The 20,095-nt window shown below is 44.7% G+C and overlaps 1 protein-coding gene across 5 annotated transcripts in view; it reads right to left on the bottom strand.

Annotated features, from left to right (window-relative positions):
- SMARCA1 (SWI/SNF related, matrix associated, actin dependent regulator of chromatin, subfamily a, member 1) overlaps positions 1 to 20,095 on the bottom strand; it is a 254,961-nt gene that overhangs the window by 136,419 nt on the left and 98,447 nt on the right. For all 5 annotated transcript variants that reach the window (XM_068251160.1, XM_068251157.1, XM_068251159.1 and 2 more), the window contains 5 exons: positions 11,231 to 11,386; positions 6,969 to 7,100; positions 2,723 to 2,791; positions 2,527 to 2,636; positions 1,960 to 2,186 (listed from right to left, as the gene is read on the bottom strand). In XM_068251160.1, the coding sequence (XP_068107261.1) occupies positions 1,960 to 2,186; positions 2,527 to 2,636; positions 2,723 to 2,791; positions 6,969 to 7,100; positions 11,231 to 11,386 (694 nt within the window). The remainder of the gene's footprint in view (positions 1 to 1,959; positions 2,187 to 2,526; positions 2,637 to 2,722; positions 2,792 to 6,968; positions 7,101 to 11,230; positions 11,387 to 20,095) is intronic.

Below are 20,095 nucleotides of genomic sequence, written 5' to 3'. Positions count from 1 at the left end.
AAAGTAAGTAATTGTAGATTTTAATAAATGTTCATTCTATGCTTTTTATTATTATTATTATTATTATTATTATTATATATGAACGTGTGTTTGTACCAGACTGTGAGCTTTATTTACCAAGCTGAAGGGTTGCAAACTGCAACTGAAGTGGTCCAATCTCTTGTCTGAAAATGAATACATTACTGTGCATTACCTACATCTGAGCATATGCAGTTTATGCAAAGATCCTTACATTTCTTATATGGCAGCTGAGATAGTACATAGTTCAGTAAATACAAGCTTACCTAGAGATTGTGGGTGCATACACAGTGGGATATAGTACTGTACAATACACATCCTCTGCTGTAATGGAGGCTTCTCAGAACTCAGAGAAGTAAGAGTGAACTCTTACTCAGTAAGTTAGTATCAGAGATAAACACATAAGCGTGAAACAATTGGAAACTTAATTCATCATTTAAACCCGGTGGAATCCATGGATAGACCATTTATGTAGTCAAAACAGCTTCTAGTTAACCCGAGGTGGGAATTTAAACTTAAAAAACCATGCTATCTGATCCAGGGGGCTGGCCAGATCAGGTAGACGGAATCCCTGCTGCTCTACAAGGCTCCTGTGGTCTGCTCTACCTTGGTTTCATTTTCTGTGACCCCTGGGGTCACAACACTGGAAGCTCTGCTCTGTATCTCTGATCACAGAGCAGAGCAAGGGAGCGGCCATGGAGAGACAGAGCTGCCCAGTGGCAGCTGGGGAAAGCTTTCAGGAACGCCTCTGGTGGGCGTTTAGCAGGGAATACCTCTCCTGCTAGGGATGCCCCTACCCCTCGAGATTGGTGACAATCTACATGTCAGCAATTTCGGGGGTCATAGCATGGCGCGCAGGGAGGAAGGGGGCAGAAAGCGGCATAGCGGGAACACAGAGGCATGTCATTCAGCAGGGAACATGCCTCTGTGTGCCATCTGCCCCTTCTGTGCTGCCTCGGGTTCACTTTAACTCTCACTAAAACTATAACTAATTACAGGTAATAAATATCAAGTGTGGCTAAGAAAATAACATCTGAGTGCACAAAACAGGTAACAAGTTGAATAGTTCCAGATTTGTCTGTATGAGATCTCTGTCTCAGGTATTTGAGCAAGAAGTTTTAAATCAGGATGATACCATTTATTAGCTAACTTAAAGTTAAAGGGACTCCGAGCAGTGCAGAAACTATGGAAAGATGCACATCATTTTAAAGCTCTCTTTCTCCTCTTTCCAATGATATATAAACCGCCACCCTACGCCTTTTAGTTTTCACTATTTTCGCGATTGAATTTGCCGCGGCCGCGATTTCGATCGCGAAAATAGAGAAAACTAAAAGGCGTAGGGCAACGATTTAGGTGTCGTCAGAAAGAGGAGAGAGAGAGCTTTAAAATGATATCCATCAAGCCATAGTTATATTGTATTACACAGGGCGACTTTTTGTCAAAGTCAGCAGCTGCATTCAGCAGAATGGAGCTGCTGACACTGGGGAAAGTGTTGGCCTGTGTAATACAATATAACTATGGCTTGATGGATATCATTTTAAAGCTCTCTTTCTCCTCTTTCTGACGACACCTAAATCGTTGCCCTACACCTTTTAGTTTTCTCTATTTTCGCGATCGAAATCGCGGCCGCGGCAATTTCAATCGCGAAAATAGCGAAAACTAAAAGACGTAGGGCCGTGGTTTATATATCATTGGAAAGAGGAGAAAGAGAGCTTTAAAATGATATGCATCTTTCCATAGTTTTTGCACTGCTCGGAGTCCCTTTAAATAAAAAGTAAGGATGGGGGTGGTTTATATACACTTATGAAAACAAACTTTATTATTATGAGTGCTGAGATTTTCATTTTAGTCTCTATAAGCAGACATGGCTTATAGGGATATTTAAATTATTACTCTATCTGCACATCCAAATATAGGTCAAATCAATTTGGATCACTATACCTTGTTCCTTTAGTTTGGAAAGGAGTTTATCCAGTGCCGCCATCTTTCCACTGTTGTAGACAAGATGGCTGTCAGTGGTATAGGGAGGACCAGGCTCTGCCCCATCAAACAGGTATGGATGATTGCAACATTTACGCAACTGCATCAGTATATTTAGTAGCCGCATCTTGTCCATTTTCCCGGAAGAATTCAGAATGTCAATATCTTTCATTAAGATTTTGGTGTACCTAAAAACACATGAAAAAAAATAATAATAACTTGCTACACAGAATAATAGCACTAACACCAAAACACGACAAAAACAACCTTAAAGTCACCTTAAAGTCATGTTTTCATACTACTTTACATTTACAACTTTTGTATTTTCCACAGCTACATACTATTTAATTTGTTCCTAAATGTTAAAGTTCTTGACATTGAGAGAAACTGTGAATTGACATTTGCAAACGTTATAATTTTGGTACATGTTATTTGCAGTAGTTTACTGTTTCTTCCGGTCAAAGTTAAATAAACTACTACATGATTCAGGGATAGCAAAATACGTGCATACAACTGTCTCAAACTTACCATTCTCTTTGCATTTTACTAAGCCCAAGATAAATTTTAACTTCTTTTTTGGGTGGGAGACTCTTCTCTACTTCAGCTTTTATGCGCCTCAAAAGGAACGGTTTTAAGACCTGGTAAAACATTTATGTATACTTTCATAAGAAACTTTTATATTCTCTGAAAAAAATTACATTGAAACAGACATGATCATACCTACCGCATGAAGTCTTTCAACAAGCTTCTGATCGCCCAGACAGTTGTTTGTGTCGAACCAAGAATCAAAATCCTGTTAAGTACAGGTGTTGCAAATTAGGAATCATGTATTAAAATATATATATATACTGTGCAGCATTAAGGCTCGGTTCCTATTGCAAATGGACTGTTCGGCACAGGGCAAAGCAGACCAGTTCAGTGTCCACTCCGTTTTAACGTTGCATCTGGGGCTAAATGCGTTGCACTATAGGTACCTATGGGCAACACATACAATTGACCAGAAAGACGTAGCCGGTCAAGACTCTGGATTGTTTGATGCGGCAAACTTAAAGAGAAACTCCGACCAAGAATTGAACTTTATCCCAATCAATAGCTGATACCCCCTTTTACATGAGAAATCTATTCCTTTTCACAGACCATCAGGGGGCGCTGTATGGCTGATATTGTGGTGAAACCCCTCCCACAAAGAAATTCTGAGTACGTACTCTTGGCAGTTTCCTGTCTGTGAACCCTGTTGCATTGTGGGAAATAGCTGTTTACAGCTGTTTCCAACTGCCAAAACAGCAAGCAGCAGCTACATCACTTGCCAGCAGCCCAGCAATTAAAATGTCACCATGTGATAAATGTCAGAATATAAACCAGGGATTTAAAATATTTTACAATGGGCAAACACTGACTAAATCATTTATACATAATTATTGTAAAAATGAAGCACTTTTTATTACATTATTTTCACTGGAGTTCCTCTTTAAAGAGAACCTGTACTGAGTAAAAATATTTAAAATAAACACATGAGGTAACTTCAAATGAACATTGCATAGTTACCTTGCCATCAGTTCCTCTCAGAAGCTCACCATTTTCTTCTGACAATAATCCCTTCCAGTTTTGACAATATTTTGTCAGATCTGAAATATATCAGTTGCTGTCAGTAAAATATCAGTTGCTGTCAGTTACAGCTGAGAGGAAAACTGATGTACCAGGTAATGTCCACGTTTCCCTATGGCTCAAGTGAGCGATGTTACAGTTTAACTGTGTGCTGACCAGAAAGCTGTTATGAGTAATGGCCATTTTCAAAATGGAGGACGGAAAATTCCCTTGATCACAGTGAACAAACAGGACGCGGGACAAGAGAAAGACACTGAGGAGTAGACTACATGGAAGGTAAGTATGACTTGTGTATGCTTATTTTGACTTTTAATTTTCAGTTCAGGTTTTCTTTAAGAAGTGGAAGCGGATACTATTTTTTAACAATAGGATACACTTACCGCATTCCTCTGAGCTTCAGAAACTTAGCTTTTGCAGCAAGTGGGAACTGAGCTTAGCAATATTTTGTTTTTAAAAAGCTGAACTTAAGACAAAAAAAACATAATTTGGAAACTGTCCAAATGTTTATATGTTGTTGTAACATTACATTCTTTACATAAGTGTGCAATAAGCAGACCACATGCACTAAAGCAGGGCTGCCCAATAGGTCGATCGCGATCTACCGGTAGATCGCGACCGCCTCCTTGGTAGATCGCGGCCGTCTCGTTAATGTTTGTTGCGGCCAGCAGCTCGTGTTTAGCTGCTGGCCGCTGGCCAATAGAATGCATGCAGGCGAGGAGAGAGGGAGGAGAGAGGCGGCGCGTCCGCTGCGTCATGGCTGGGGGCGGCGGCGGGCAGCCTGTGTAATGTGCGTGTGTAACGTGCCCGGCGCCGCCCCCAGCCATGACGTAGCGGCCGCGCCGCCTCTCTCTTCGCCGCCGCTTCTCTCCTACATCCCATTGGCCTGCCAGAGTCTCTCCTCGCCGCCTCTTCTCCTCCGCCTGCAGGTACATATACCTGGCTAACCTACACTGTGGGGCCCTATACCTGGCTAACCTACACTGGGGGGCCCTATACCTGGCTAACCTACACTGGGGGGCCCTATACCTGGCTAACCTACACTGGGGGGCCCTATACCTGGCTAACCTACACTGGGGGGCCCTATACCTGGCTAACCTACACTGGGGGGCCCTATACCTGGCTAACCTACACTGGGGGGCCCTATACCTGGCTAACCTACACTGGGGGCCCATATACCTGGCTAACCTACACTGAGGGCCCATATACCTGGCAAACCTACACTGAGGGCCCATATACCTGGCAAACCTACACTGAGGGCCCATATACCTGGCAAACCTACACTGAGGGCCCATATACCTGGCAAACCTACACTGAGGGCCCATATACCTGGCTAACCTACACTGAGGGCCCATATACCTGGCTAACCTACACTGAGGGCACGCAACCTATGCTGCAGGCACATATACCTGGCTAACCTACGCGGGGGGGGGGCGTGCTTAGCATTTGAGACGTTGGTAGATCTCCTGGCCTCGGCAAATTTAAAAGTAGCTCGCGAGCCAAAAAAGTGTGGGCACCCCTGCACTAAAGTAACAAGTTTAAGGCTCGTTACACACCAAAAGCGTGCAGGAGAACGGCTCCTGCACGCGTTGCGGCGTGTCGTCGGGAAACTCCGGTGCGACGCTGAGTAGGTGGCCCCCCACGTGGTTGCAGTCCTCAGACATGACATGTGAGAGTTTTTTACCGCTGGGTAACGACACCACTTGTCAAACGTGACACATGCAGTGTTACTTGTAACTGCAATACAGTACCGTAGGAGTTGGGGACAAATCGTCAACCAGAAACTGGAGATAAATGTCAAAAGTGAGATTTGATCTCATAAAACTACGCAAATTTGTCCTCTTTCATTTTCTGATCAGCAGCTCTCAGCCTATGAGGAGAATCTGATGTTAATATAAGGGCTAATGCACATTGGGTTTTGAGTTCATGGAGTACTGTAGGGGAAAAAAGAGTTGAACTTACCCGGGGCTTCTAATGGTCCCCCACAGACATTCTGTGCCCGCGCAGCCACTCACCAATGCTTCGGTCCCTGCCTCCGGTTCACTTCTGGAATTTCCGACTTTAAAGTCGGAAAACCACTGCGCCTACACGGCCATGTCCTCGCTCCCACTGATGTCACCAGGAGTGTATTGTGCAGGCCCAGTACGTCTGCACCTGCACAGTATGCTACTGGTGACGTCAGTGGGAGCGAGGACAAAGTGACGCAGGCGCAGTGGTTTTCCAACTTTAAAGTCGGAAATTCCAGAAGTGAACCGGAGGCGGGGACCGGAGCATCGGTGAGTGGCTGTGCGGGCACAGGATGTCTGCGGGGGACCATTACAAGCCCCAGGTAAGTTCAACTCTTTTTCCCCCGACCCCCCTACAGTAGTCCTTTCAGCCTGGCATCATTTACCATGGGTTTACCTGAAAGTAGCACATTGATCTTTGCCTGGAATTCCAATTAGGTTTGAGTTTCACATTTACATTAATAGCTTGGACATGATGAATTTTTAAAATTATCATCACTTAGAGTTACAGGTCAGTTCCTTGGGCGACCATGTAGGGCTGAAACAGCTGCGATGTGTGGGTGGGTGGGGGGGATTCTCAGCAGAGGAGGTAGTTATTGCCTGCCTCAGCCAAGGTTAATCTGGCATGTGTACAAGGCTTTAATCTGGAAGTCCATAGGTGAGACTGCATTGATAGTGACTGATATTTCACTGTAATCTTTCTCTAAGCAGTTCCAACAGCATGACCCCTATTTCTGTACTTGTTAGAGCACAGTGGGAAAAAAATGTCTGAGCTTGGGCCGGGTTTTCTATAAGCATCTGACTTGCAGGAATGATGTACAGGATAGGAAAACTTTTGGCAACCAATACTTTTCACGATTGACAGTTTGCCTGGAGCATAACATTAAAGTTATAAGTACGCTAACATTTAAATTAAGACATGTATTTACAAAAGGGCCATTAAGTTTGAATACATTTTAAAAATAATCTACACATTTCATCTACATGTGGTCACCAGCAGTGTTGTTGACAACAGTCTGATCATTTCTTCCAATTGAGGCTGCCTTTAGGAGATTGGATAGTCATTCAAAATAACAGGGAGCTCGTAAGCTCGCAAGAACAGGGACTTACCCTTATTTTTTTCTTATTCTAGTGATATCTCAAACCACACATTAACTATGCATATACTTGCACTTGTATTGCTGGACTGCAGTAAGAGGCAGCAGGAGCTTTTAAAGTAAACCTGGCAAAGTTATAAGTATTTGTGAAAACAGCACTTTGATTAATGTGTAAATATGATACAAGTTTTCAGTCAATAAGACATTCATCACTCACACTGTCAATGGCAATAATAATATAATCCTATTTAGGGAAGGCACTTACATCTGCTGAATTAAATACATCGGGTAGAAGGAAATTCAGCAATGCCCACAACTCGTGGAGGTTATTCTGCAGAGGTGTGCCGGTCAGTAATAATCGGTTTGTTGTCTTAAACTCCCGGACAATCTCAGACAGCTACAAAGTAACACACAAAAGAAACCTTTTATATTTACTACTAACAGTTGTGTTACATATAAAGTATGAAAACAAAACATGGCAAAAACATGAAGATTATAAAGGAGAAAAGTGTATAATTACGAGTCTCAGTGATCCAGCACCTCTGGTGGTTAATATATGCTGGATAATAGTAGCTTTTGTTTACTTGAGAGTCACTATTAAAACATAGGCCTAACTAACTACAGTAATAATCAAACCATAAACACTGAATTAATGTTGAAATACATTAATAATAAAGAAATAAAGACAAATAAACACAAATCTAATGTAATAGTTTCTTTACTGTACACTGTATTGTACAAATAGCTGTGTGAATCCTGCAAGGCTGGGATCATTTTTCAGGTTGCTTGAGATATCTGGCTAAGGCTCGGTTCCCATTTGGGCCACAAAACCGGAGCCACAGATACAAATGTTAAAAATAGCAGCCATCTTAACCCACTTCAAAAACTGATCTGTGGGTGATCCAGGGGATGTGCTTTAAAAAACTGAATGGAGGGTCCGGATTTGCAGGGTTTTCACGGACCCCAGATGCACGCAGAGGTAGTGAAACCCAATGCAAAAACTGATCTCCCTCTACACAGACAGCTTTGGACACAGAAACGAATCCGTTACCCGTGTCCCAGCCCTGTGTGTGAGTGGGGAGGGAACCTCTATGCTGGAGGGGGTAGCAGGCAGGAAGGGGGGCAGCTAGCACAGCTAGGGGAGGGGGGGGGTCGTACCCGCACCCCCTCCAGCTAATTTCCTTTAAACTGTATCTATCAGCGAGCAGGGAACGTACTCAATTCTTTGCGTTCCACCGCATGCCGCATCACTTCCTGCAATGACATCATCTGTACTTCATTGGGTCGCATGAGTGAGTTCCCTGCTCGCCGCTAGCTGACAGGGCTACGCGGAGGGAAACGCGGAATGGGGCACCCAGGTGAGGGAGGGTGGGGGTCCGGCTGCCCTCCATGCCGATGTGCCCGGGGGCCCCCTTCCTGCCTGCTACCCCCTCCAGCATGGCGGCCCTCCCACCCATGGGCATGGAACGAGTTAAAACGGACTGGAAACATGCTGCAAGAATGCAGCACGGATCCGTTTTCGTCTCCCTTCTGTTCTGGTTTTTGAAAACCAGAGCCCGGACTGTGGATTGCGTTCTGCAACCGCATGTAGTGTGGATGTGAGTTCTGGATAACAGAACTTATGCTAAACTAAGTAACTGAAATGTTTATTATTACTTATTATTTACCAGTGAATGCTGCATTGTATTTTTACTGTCATAGCTCTTTTGGGTAGATATTTAAATGTTGATATCAAGTCATTGGTTCCTGACAGGGCCGGGCCGAGGCATAGGCTGGAGAGGCTCCAGCCTCAGGGCGCAGTGTAGGAGGGGGCGCACAATTCATTCAGCTGTCATTCCTAATTGTGTTTGAAGCAGAAAGAAATAAGAAAAGGGGATACATAGCAGTGACTGCAAGCCAGATAACTAGATATTAAGGTGTTGGAGAAGTTGTGGGCCCTGTGGCACCTCTTAGTCTAATAGCAATCAGTGTGTGACGGCTGGGGTGGCAGGGATGGAGGGGCGCATTTTGGTGTCTCAGCCTTGGGTGCTGGAGGACCTTGTCCCGCCTCTGGTTCCTGAACCTATAGGAAACCCTCAGTACTGCCTACACTCACTCATTTAACCTACCTAGAGATGGCAAGACTCTGGCTGTTTTGCAAAACTGAAGCCAAGCAAGTCAGATTTGTCCAAGAGGATTCCGAGCTCTAGCAATGCCGGAGCATCCCAGCTGGAGAAGGAATCAGGCGTTGAGCTACAGATTTTTGAGATCTCAAGCTGACTAGAGACTAAATTTGACTGAACAAATGTCCACTGACTTTAGACTGAACTAAGCTCAGTAAGTTAAAGTGCAACCAAACTAGCTTTGACTATATTGCACATTATTACAGTATTATAATTAGAAAATACAAATCTACTACCTAGCTACTGTTCCACCTTTGTTTAAAATGTCTGATAAGTGGGTTGCTGCATCAAATTCAGGCTGGCACCATATGTAGAAAAGTGAAAAAGGCATACACATTTTCTGAGATTCTGTTTGCATTTAAGATACTGGGAGACTGTTTAGTAGTCCATCTTCTAGTTTTAAATATTTTTGTGATTTTTGTTTTGTGTGAATTGCAATACATGTTTTTAGTAAACCATTTTTCTAACACCAGGTTGAGCATCCCCCTAAGGCCTGGTTCACATTGGCGTTCGCTGTCAGGATTTTCCTGGACCGGATCCGGACCGTATACTGTACAAACGGAATGGACGTTCGGCGATCCAATGTAACTCTATGGATCCGTACACACTCGTCCGTTCCTCACTAACCGGATCCTGACCGGATCCGGACTCTGGGCTACGGTCCGGATTTTTCCAACCTGCTCTATTTTTGCCGTACGCTTCATCCGGCCGCCGCACCCGGACCGGATCCTGACTACACCATCCGCACAGCAGAAACCAATGAGAAACTGAAATGACACAACACACTGGCTATAAAATCCGGCCTATGTACCCCACTTCCGTAGCGTTTTCTATGGTGATAGCGGCCATTTTGGATGGTGACACATGGGCCCAGCATTTGAGGAGTGGAGCAGCAGTGAGTTCTTGCTGGAGCTATTTGGGACCATGTCACAAGAAGAGGTCAGGACTTTCACACCTGAGGACCTGATTGTACAGGTGCAGCAGCTACCTGCCCTGTGGGACAAGGGGTGCCAAGACCACAGCAATGTCAGGCTGTGCAAAAGACTGTGGGAGCATAGTAGTAGGTAAAAATTAAAAAGGAGACAGGTTCCTTTGTGCATATGTTCTGGACGTGCCCTAAAATTATTCCCTTTTGGAAGGATGTTCTATCAGTAATTAATAAATTATTGAAGGTTACTCTCCTGCTGGATCCAGGTCTCCTGCTACTAGGGAAAATGGAGGAGGACACATTAACTCATCACAAACAGATACTGGTTAAAACCCTCTGTTTCCAGGCCCGCAAAGAAATACTCAAACTATGGAAAAAATCTTCCGTTCCTACATTGGGAATATGGGCAAAATCTATTAACTCTTCTCTGCCCCTATATAAAACTACATACCTGAATAGGAGATGCCCAAAGAAGTACTATAAAATCTGGGGGATATGGGAAACCAGAGTTATGGACCCTACGGACTCTGAATTTATCCCAATACTGATATAATAGTTCTGACATCTCGGATCTACAAGGATTAGATTATATGGGGGTGGGGGGTCGGGGGCGAGTCGGGGTACAGACGGTCACTTTTTCTTTCTTTCTCTTCTTTTTTTTCCTCATCTCTTTTCTACTTATGTCTTCCTCTATACAGGGTGGTTACTGGATACTGCCAACTTATTATATAACACTAATCTGATACTATAATGGTATTTATGTAACTGTACTATACCTGACATTTAAGTGAGTTTATATCAGGAATTTTCCCGATGGACTGTCTTGTATGATAACCACACCTGTACTTTACTGTTCTCTTACAATGTGTTGTAATGTCCTTTTTTGAAAAATAAAAATTTTACTGTTAAAAAAAAAAAAAAAAATTAAAAAGGAGACAATTCCCAGGTAAAATGAGTAAAAATACACTGGATCCATGGTCCAAACTGCAGTCTCTCTATCCAAGGATGGCTTCCACATGTCAGGCTGTCTCTAACAATGACTCCAGGGCTTCTGCTGACCTCCCAGACCCCAGGAATTTATATAGGCTGTTATCTCTTTAAAAAACAGATCCGGATAGCAACCGGATCCGTAACGGATGAAAATCCGGATGCAAACGGACCGGATCCTTACCGGATCCGGATTGCAACCGGTTGCATCCGGACCGGATCCGGTTGCTATCCGGATCTGTTTTTCAAAGAGATAACAGACATCTGGTCCATTTTGGTAAAAACCGCAAATGTAAACCGGGCCTAAGGGGTTTTTGATTTTTAGCTTTTGAACATTGTATGAGTTCATCTCCGCTATGGTATCACTAAAGCAATTACCAGATAAGCATTAAACAAATACACATAGGTTAAACTGATATAAAGTTTATCTTCACTTGGTAAGGAACAGACCTTTGACTTCTCATTCTTTATTCTGTGAGCCTCATCAATGACCAAGTACCTCCAGTTGAACTTCTTGAAAACAGATTTTTCTCGTATGACCATTTCATAGGATGTAACACAAACATCCCACTCTCCTGGCATCATGACATCTCGAATGAAAGCCGCCTAATTGATACAACAAAGGAAACGGCAGTTAAGTCAAAAAGTAAAGCCGTTGAAATTACTACATATATAAACTGAGTATTTTTTTAAGATACTTTCTGCAACACAAAAGCAGGTAACATATAGGGAAGAGTGTGACACCCTGAAAACGTTTCTTCCTAAGGACACCACTCTGTTACACAATGTTCACTTACAGAACATCTAACATCTAACATTATTATTATTTATTATTATTTATTATTATTAAGTATTTATATAGCGCCAACATCTTCCACAGCACTTTATGGAGTATGTTGTCTCAACTTTGACCCTCTACATCACAGTCAGCAGGCACATTGTAGCCAATCAGGCTACACTCCCTCCTGGAGCCCCCCCTTCCCCTATAAAAGGCAGCGTCAGGCTTTTCACTCACTCATGTACCTGCAGTAATTAGTGAAGGGATAGCTGCTGCAGACTCTCATAAGGAAATCTTGGTTAGGGCTCTTGTAGGCTTGTTAGCTTGCTCCTTGCTGATTATTATTACTAAAAAAGCACCCCGCAACAGCTCTTTTGAGAGCTAATCTTGTTCTTGTGATCTATTTTTTTTTCTGTGTGTCCCACTGACACTTGTGTTGCATAGACAGCCTTGGTAATTCCTACTGTGTGTGTGCCACTGCCAGGCCCAGCACATTCAGTGACTACTACCTATGTGTGTGACAGGTGCACATTGTAATACCCACTGCATATACCTACCTGTTGTTCACTGTGCACCCACCCACCCACGTGAGCGCACGCAGTGTCACTGTGCCTGTCCTGTACCTGTCTGTGTGTGTCAGGTGCACATTGTAATACCCACTGCATATACCTACCTGTTGTTCACTGTGCACCCACCCACCTACGTGAGTGCACGCAGTGTCACTGTGCCTGTCCGGTACCTGTCTGTGTGTGACAGGTGCACATTGTAATACCCATCATCGCATATACCTACTACTACCTGTTGTTCACTTCAGTGCACCCACCCACCTACGTGAGCGTACACAGTGTTATATACCGCTCCGTGTATACCTGTTAACTGCACCTGTGTGACTGCACATTGTATTACTCAAGTCAGGGCATACCTTTCACTTTACCCCCCCCAATATGGACAAAACGGACAAAACAGGTAGAGGCAGAGGTAGAGGCAGACCCAGAGGAAGGCCACCCGGCAGGTCTGTGCGAGGTCGTGGTGATGTGATTTTGTGCGGCCCTGGACCAAAGTACAGTGCTCAGAAGGAGGCACGTCCCATCAACTCCCAAGATTGTCAGGACGTGGTTGACTATTTAACACAGAACACCTCATCTTCCGCAGCCACCAGCGCTACTCCAAGTACCACATCCGCTACATTTGACAGTTCGCAGGAGTTATTTGGTGGGGAAATCACTGATGCACATCCATTATTGTTACAACCAGATGAAGGCGCTAAGCAAGTTACACCACGTCATATGTCTGACTTAGGCGACACTAGGCTGTGTGTGGAGGGGGATAATGAAGTACCTGCTGTTGGTGCAGTTTTGGAGGTGTCTGAGGCAAGCGAAGCTGGGCAGGATGATTATGATGATGACGATGATACGGATCCCACGTATGTTTCCAATAGAGGGAATGAACAGGGGGACAGTTAAGAGGGGGAGTCAGAGAGGAGTAGAAGGAGACGAGTTCCTGAAAGAAGCAGGGGGAGCTTGTTGTCAGAAACAGCTGGTGGCAGTGTCCGGCACCATGTATCGCCAACTATGTACAGCCAGCCAACATGCACTTCAACGTCAGCTGCTGATGCCACCATAGAGCCATAACCCCAGGGGGGCTCAGCGGTTTGGAAATTTTTTAATGTGTTTGCCTCAAATCGGAGCAATTCCAGCTGTTCTCTCTGCCTCCAAAAATTGAGCCGTGGAAAGGCCAACACCCACGTAGGGGCAAGTGCCTTACGAAGGCACAAACTGCAGTGGGAAGAGCACCTGAGCAAAAGCAGCACACAAAAGAAAAGCCACCCTCCTTCTTCTCTTCCTCCTTCAGGTGCATCATCTTCAGCCGCTTTCTCCCTTGCACCTTCACAGCCACCCTCCTCCACTCTGCCTCTGGCCTTGAGCGGTTACTGCTCCTCTGCCCACAGCAGCCAGGTGTCTGTGAAGGTAATCTTTGAGCAGAAGAAGCCAATTTCTGCCAGTCACCCTCTTGCCCAGCGTCTGACAGCTGGCTTGGCGGTACTGTTTGCTCGCCAGCTGTTACCATACCAGCTGGTGGACTCTGAGGCCTTCCGTAAATTTGTGGCCATTGGGACACCGCAGTGGAAGACGCCACGTCGCAATTATTTCTCTAAAAAGGCGATACCTAAACTGTACCGTGAAGTTGAGAGGCAAGTGGTGTCCTCTCTGGCAAACAGCATTGGGTCAAGGGTCCACCTGACCACGGATGCCTGGTCTGCCAAGCACGGTCAGGGCCGCTGCATTACTTACACAGCCCTTGGGTCAACCTGGTGACCGATGGCAAGCAGGGAGTATGTGGCTGTGCAGCGGACCAACTTGTGACACCTCCACGGCTTGCAGGCAGGCCTCCTGCCACCTCCTCTCCTCCTGCTACATCCTCTTCGCTGTCGTCATCCTCCTCCTCCTTGGCTGAGTGGCAGTTCAACTCTACTGGTGCTGCAATCTCCTCTCCAGCTACACAGCCCCAGCGCCTATGCTGCATGCCAGGTACGATGGTGTCACGCCATCTTAGACATGTCTTGCCTCAAAGCAGAGAGTCACACTGGACCAGCTATCCTGGCTGCTCTTAACAAACAGGTGGATCAGTGGCTGACCCCACACCAGCTGGAGATCGGCAACGTGGTGTGTGACAATGGCAGCAATCTTATTTCCGCGTTGAATTTGGGAAAGCGGATACATGTACCCTGCATGGCACATGTGCTGAATCTAGTCATTAGATTTGTGTCAAAGGACCCAGGCTTAGAGGACATCCTGAAGCAGGCCAGGAAGTTGTGTGGGCATTTCAGGCGGTCTTACACGGCCATGGCACACTTTGTCGAGATTCAGCGGATAAACAACTTGCCGGTGAGACGCCTCATTTGCGATAGCCCGACTCACTGGAATTCAACCCTCCTTTTGTTCTTTTGCCTGCTAGAACAGGAGAAAGCCGTCACCCAGTACCTCTACAATTTCAGTAGAAGGACACAATCTGGGGAGATGGGGACGTTCTGGCCCAACAACTGGACACTTATGCGAAATGCATGCAGGCTCATGCGGCCGTTTGAGGAGGTGACCAACCTGGTGAGTCACAGTGAAGGCACCATCAGCGACTTGATCCCGTATGCTTACTTCCTGGAGTGTGCCATGCATAGAGTGGTGGATCAAGCTGTGGAGGAACGTGAAGAGGAACAGTTGTGGAAGCAATTTTCAGCAGAACCAGATGTTTCCTCAACACCTGCGGCAGCACAGAGGGGGGAGGAGGAGGAAGAGTCATGTGGGGAAGAGGAGTCAGACTCAGATGATGACGAAGGTGTTTCTTTGAAGGAGGAGGAGGAGGCCGCGGCAGAAGAACAACCGCAGCAGGCGTCGCAGGGGGCTTGTGCTGCTCAACGTTCCGGTGGTATTGTTCGTGGCTGGGGGGAGGCGGAGGACTTACCTGACGTCACTGAGGAAGTGTTTTTTTTGCTCAAGATGCTCAAGATGCAGATAAGTCTGCTTCTGTGTAATGTTTACAAACAACATGGCTGCTGTCATTGTATCACAGGAATAATCAATCATATTCTATTAAAGCTGTTTGCAGCTAGATTTGCTGTGTAAACTATTTAAACTTTAGATAAGATAATTAGACAAGTTACTTGTTATAGTTAGTTTTTCATCTCGGATCCGCTTTAAGCGTGATGTCATAGCACAACAGAATAAAGGTACCACTGCCAGTAATCCTTCTCCCATGTTCACGCAGGCAAGGACAGGACGCTCCAGCGATCTCATGGTGATGTCAGACATGCGGACATTCTTTAGTCCAACGCCTCGCCTTAGCGCTTCCGGATCCACCCTCCACCAACGCCTGGATCGGCAGGTAGCCAACTACCTGGCCTTAAGTGTGGATGTAGACACTGTGAGCAGCGATGAACCCTTGGACTACTGGGTGCACAAGCTTGACCTGTGCCTAGAGCTGTCACAATTTGCCATCCAACTTCTGTCTTGCCCTGCCTCAAGCTTCCTGTCAGAAAGGACCTTCAGCGCAGCTGGAGGAAATGTCAATGAGAAGAGAAGTTGCCTAAGTCACAAAAGTGTTCAGTACCTGACCTTTATCAAAATGAATGAGGCATGGATCCCGGAGGGCTACTGCCCGCTTGAAGACTATGTCAGTCCCCACACACAGCATCTCTGCCTGCCCCAAGTTTAAGTCGCTCCCCACACAGCACCTCTGCCCGCAGGCTGCTTGACTGCCTTCTCCGCCACCACCAACAGGGTCCAGGATTCCAGGTGGCAGCGGCCGCTATACTAATTTTTCTGGTGCGTGTACATGCCTGCCTAATTTTTCTGGCTACACTGCAGCTGCAACAACAAAACAAAAGGCATGTACATGTGCCAATTCCCCTTCATGATCATTACCTTGCTGCGGTGAACGGGCTTGCGTATCACAATGAAACAATGACCACCGGCTATATGAGTGTCTCGGGGGGGGGGGGGGGAGGTGGGCACACCCAAGATAATAAGGTCATTGCTTCATTGTGGACAGACCAAATTTGATCAGCTGGACAGTCACTGTTCTGTCATTCAGCTACCTCAGCCCGGCGACCATATAGGCTGGAAAGCCGCCATCACCTACACTCTCGCCATGGTGTGCACCAGTCCAGCACGGCCGTCACTACACAAACACCTGTTTGCAGTCACTGCATACCTTTCACTGCATCTGTGACTGCACATTGTATTATACCTGGCAGTCAGTGCATACCTTTCACTTGAATGGATAACAGACTTGCCCTCCATAACAGATTCTCGTTACAGGTAGTAAAGTCGATCAGTGTCATATACAGCAGGGCCTCGAAAGTCCTCCTGTATTGTTATTTTTGGTCACTACCTCGGGACATGCATGCCATGCCTGCTGCCTTCCTTGGATGTGTGGTAGCCCTTCCTGCTCCTTTGCCCACAGCATGCCTGCTGCCTTCCTTGGATGTGTGGTGGTGGTAGCCGTTTCTTGCCTTGGTCTGCAAAGCACGGTCAGGGCAGGTACATTACTTATACAGCAAATGGGTCCTTACTTGGATGTGCGGTGGTGGTAGCCAGTTCTCAGGCTCCCGCTCCGGACCGGAATCGAACCCTGATTCCCCGGCCATTACCTGTGGTCACTCACAATGGCAGACTTGCCCTCCATAAAAGATTCTCGTTGCAGGTACTGAACAGCAAGCAGAACAAGTATTTAAAAAAATAGATGTAAGCTTTAACAATGGTAGAGAAAGAACCATCGAAAGTTGATAAGGCAGTCAGACATTACCTGATATCACTGAGGAAGAGCAATCTCGCCATAGTGCGCACCAGTCCAGCACGGCCGTCACAACACAAACAGCTGTTTGCGGTGCGTTACACAGTGAGTTTGGTGTGTCAGTGTGAAGCCATACTCTAATTACACTCCCTGATTGATGTATACACATGCAAGATGTTTTAAAGCACGTTAGACCTGCAATTTAGCATTCAATGTGATTTCTGCCCTTAAAACGCTGCTTTGCGTCAAATCCAGATTTCTCCCTGGGACTTTTGGCATTTATCTCACTCCAACATGCCCCCTCCAGGTGTTAGGCCCCTTGAAACATCTTTTCCATCACTTTTGTGGCCAGCATACATTTTTCTAGTTTTCAAAGTTCGCCTCCCCATTCAAGTCTATTGCTGTTCGCGAAAGTCTGCGCGAACCAAACTTTTGCGGAAGTTCGCAAACCAAAAATCGGAGGTTCGGGCCATCTCTACTCACCAAGTACCCCCTAGCATAGTAAACATTATGACAAGTACCCCTTGACAAATATATATTTAATTGTAGCACATAATTGGTTCGAAACCAATTTCAAGAATTTACTATTGCTTTTAATTAGCTGAAATACTAAATTGGTGTTTTCTAAAACTCTAAATTTCTTATTCTTGGATAAGTATATCAAGCCTGAGTACCCAATGGAACCATCAGAAGTTTCCTCTGGGGTATGCGTACCACGGGTTTAGAACCTAGGGTGTAGAGCATTACATGGGAAAAGCTTACGATAATGAAAGTGGAGTCCCATAGTATTCCTGCGTTACACTTGTCATGCTTACATATTTAGGTATAATTACCTGTTTGCCTCTTACTCCTAGCTATGATGTCCAGAAAGGAAGCTCTGGCCAGTGCAGCCTAATGCTGGGTACACACGATGAGATTTCCCGTTCGATTCCCGGATCGATTCGATTAAATCAAACATGTTCGATTGGATTTCGATCGTTTTTTCCGTCGATTTTGCATACCTATCATGAAAAAATCGATCGAAATCCAATCGAACATGTTTGATTTAATCGAATCGATCCGGGAATCGAACGGGAAATCTCATCGTGTGTACCCAGCATAAGGCCCTTCCAATCCTTATTGGCAGTTGTAAAAGTCAGTTGTCAAGTAGCCAAAAGTCAAGATTTTCAAGGAGTAATTATGGGGACCAGAGAGGCAGGGGGAACAAGGAAAGGATATGAATGTAAAATGCACAGAGTCATGTGGATCCAGGATGACGATACCTCTGTGTTTGTCTTAAGTAGCTTTGCCTCGGGTCAGGTGTGCTATAAGCTGTAATGCTACCATTTATCTGGCCAGATAATGAGCTGCTGAAACCTCACTTTACACAAGAAAGGTCACATCTGGGCACTCCGCTAACCAAGCAATCAGATTCTACATTTACATATGTGTGTTGATACTGGATAAGAGAAAGGAATCCAGCCAAAAAGTGGATATTGGAAGCCAGCAAAAATATGAATAAGAGATCTGCAACCATGTCAAAGAATGGGAGGTGACTGGGATCATGAATTCTTTAATAGCTTTAACACTGTGTCACAGATATACTCAAAAATAATACAAATGCGAAATTGCTTAACATTTAACCAGAAAATATATAAAACCCTATTATATCATTATAATTAAAGATAACCCCTTTACCCAAGAATTGTAGAACAGTAACTTCCTCAATAGCTAGCAACTCAAGAGTTAAAAAGAACAACAAGAAAACCAAAAGGGTGTCATGTATACATCCAACAAAATGAATAGACACGGGCAACCTCCTCACAATAGTACGAATAAAATATACTCTTCTCATCCACAATAATTCTGAAAAAAGGAGGATTCACACAGGCGCAGCTTCCCAGTGACTTTTTCTCAAACTAATTACATAAAAAGAGTCCATAAAGAGACAATCACCGTGTGTAATCCAGGACTCACACAGGTTTTCTCTAGAATCCACGGCCAAAAAATGATTATCTCCCTATGCAAGGGGATAGTTACACTTTAAAGATAAATGCTAATTTACAGTATGTATACAACAAACATGGGGAATTCTCCTTGAGGATGCAGGGTGATTGCAGACAGCCCCAACTGAGAAAACAGCATAAGTCTACATTAAACTGCATCTCCACTGAATCGCTTTCATCTGTATCATTTTGGATCACAGTGGAACTTATCTATTTTATTTGTACTATTGTAAAGAGGTTGTCATTTGTGCACTCATACCTTATTGGCTGGTTCCATGAGATTCCTTGGCAATTACCGTAATGTCTGTTAATAATGTTTGATTGGATGTGTGCTGCAAGGATGATACAGTTGCACAATTCTTATTGTCATTTTAAAGTACAATGATATACTAAAGGTGCATGTATTTATTGCTAGTTAGTAAGCAAATGTGTGCCAGAGCTTCGTTTCATTATTTTTAAGATACTGTATATGTATCTTTAAAGGACAACTGAAGCGAGATGAATATGGATGCTGCCATATTTATTTTCTTATCAAACTTGTTCTTGCACCGATGGGAATGTGTGATGTGCAGGGATCCACTCTGGAGTAATGAGTGCTCGTAGTGAATTCCTCAAGATTTGCACCATCAAGTATAAATCTTTATTAATCAAAACTTAAAACATGATAAAACAGCATGGGTCAATGGTAGATGACGTACAAGCGTTTCGGACTTCCACAGTCCTTTCTCAAATCATCATGAACCCACATGATGATTTGAGAAAGGACTGTGGAAGTCCGAAATGCCTGCGCGTTATCTACCATTGACCCATGCTGTTTTATCATGTTTTAACTTTTGATTAACAAAGATTTATACTTGATGGTGCGGATCTTGAGGAATTCATATTTATTTTCTTAAACAATTCTTATTTCTTAAACATAGCTACCTCACACACATGTAGGGCTGAGCAGTGACAGATGCAGGTCAGTGTAACCAATGAGTGAAAGATCACTGCCCCAATTGGACACAACAAGGCCCTGTACAAAGTCTACTGTTCACTAAACTGAGGGAATAACATAAGAGGATGCAAATGTACCCAGTGACACTAGTTTTGCATGTTTCACCCCAAAAGGCTTCATCAGGAAAGATAGTGTACAGTGCAACAATATACAATAGAGGCATTAGACCCCGCACCAACAAAATTCCCAGCAGCAGCAGCCCAAGTCAGAGCTCTTGGGATTGGGGCAGTGATCTTTCACCCATTGGTTTCACTGACCTGCATCTGTCA

This window comes from Hyperolius riggenbachi, chromosome 8, assembly GCF_040937935.1.
Source record: "Hyperolius riggenbachi isolate aHypRig1 chromosome 8, aHypRig1.pri, whole genome shotgun sequence".
Classification (NCBI taxonomy): domain Eukaryota; kingdom Metazoa; phylum Chordata; class Amphibia; order Anura; family Hyperoliidae; genus Hyperolius; species Hyperolius riggenbachi.
The sequence above is the reverse complement of the archived record's forward strand: the minus strand, read 5'-3'. Positions and strand labels throughout refer to the sequence as shown.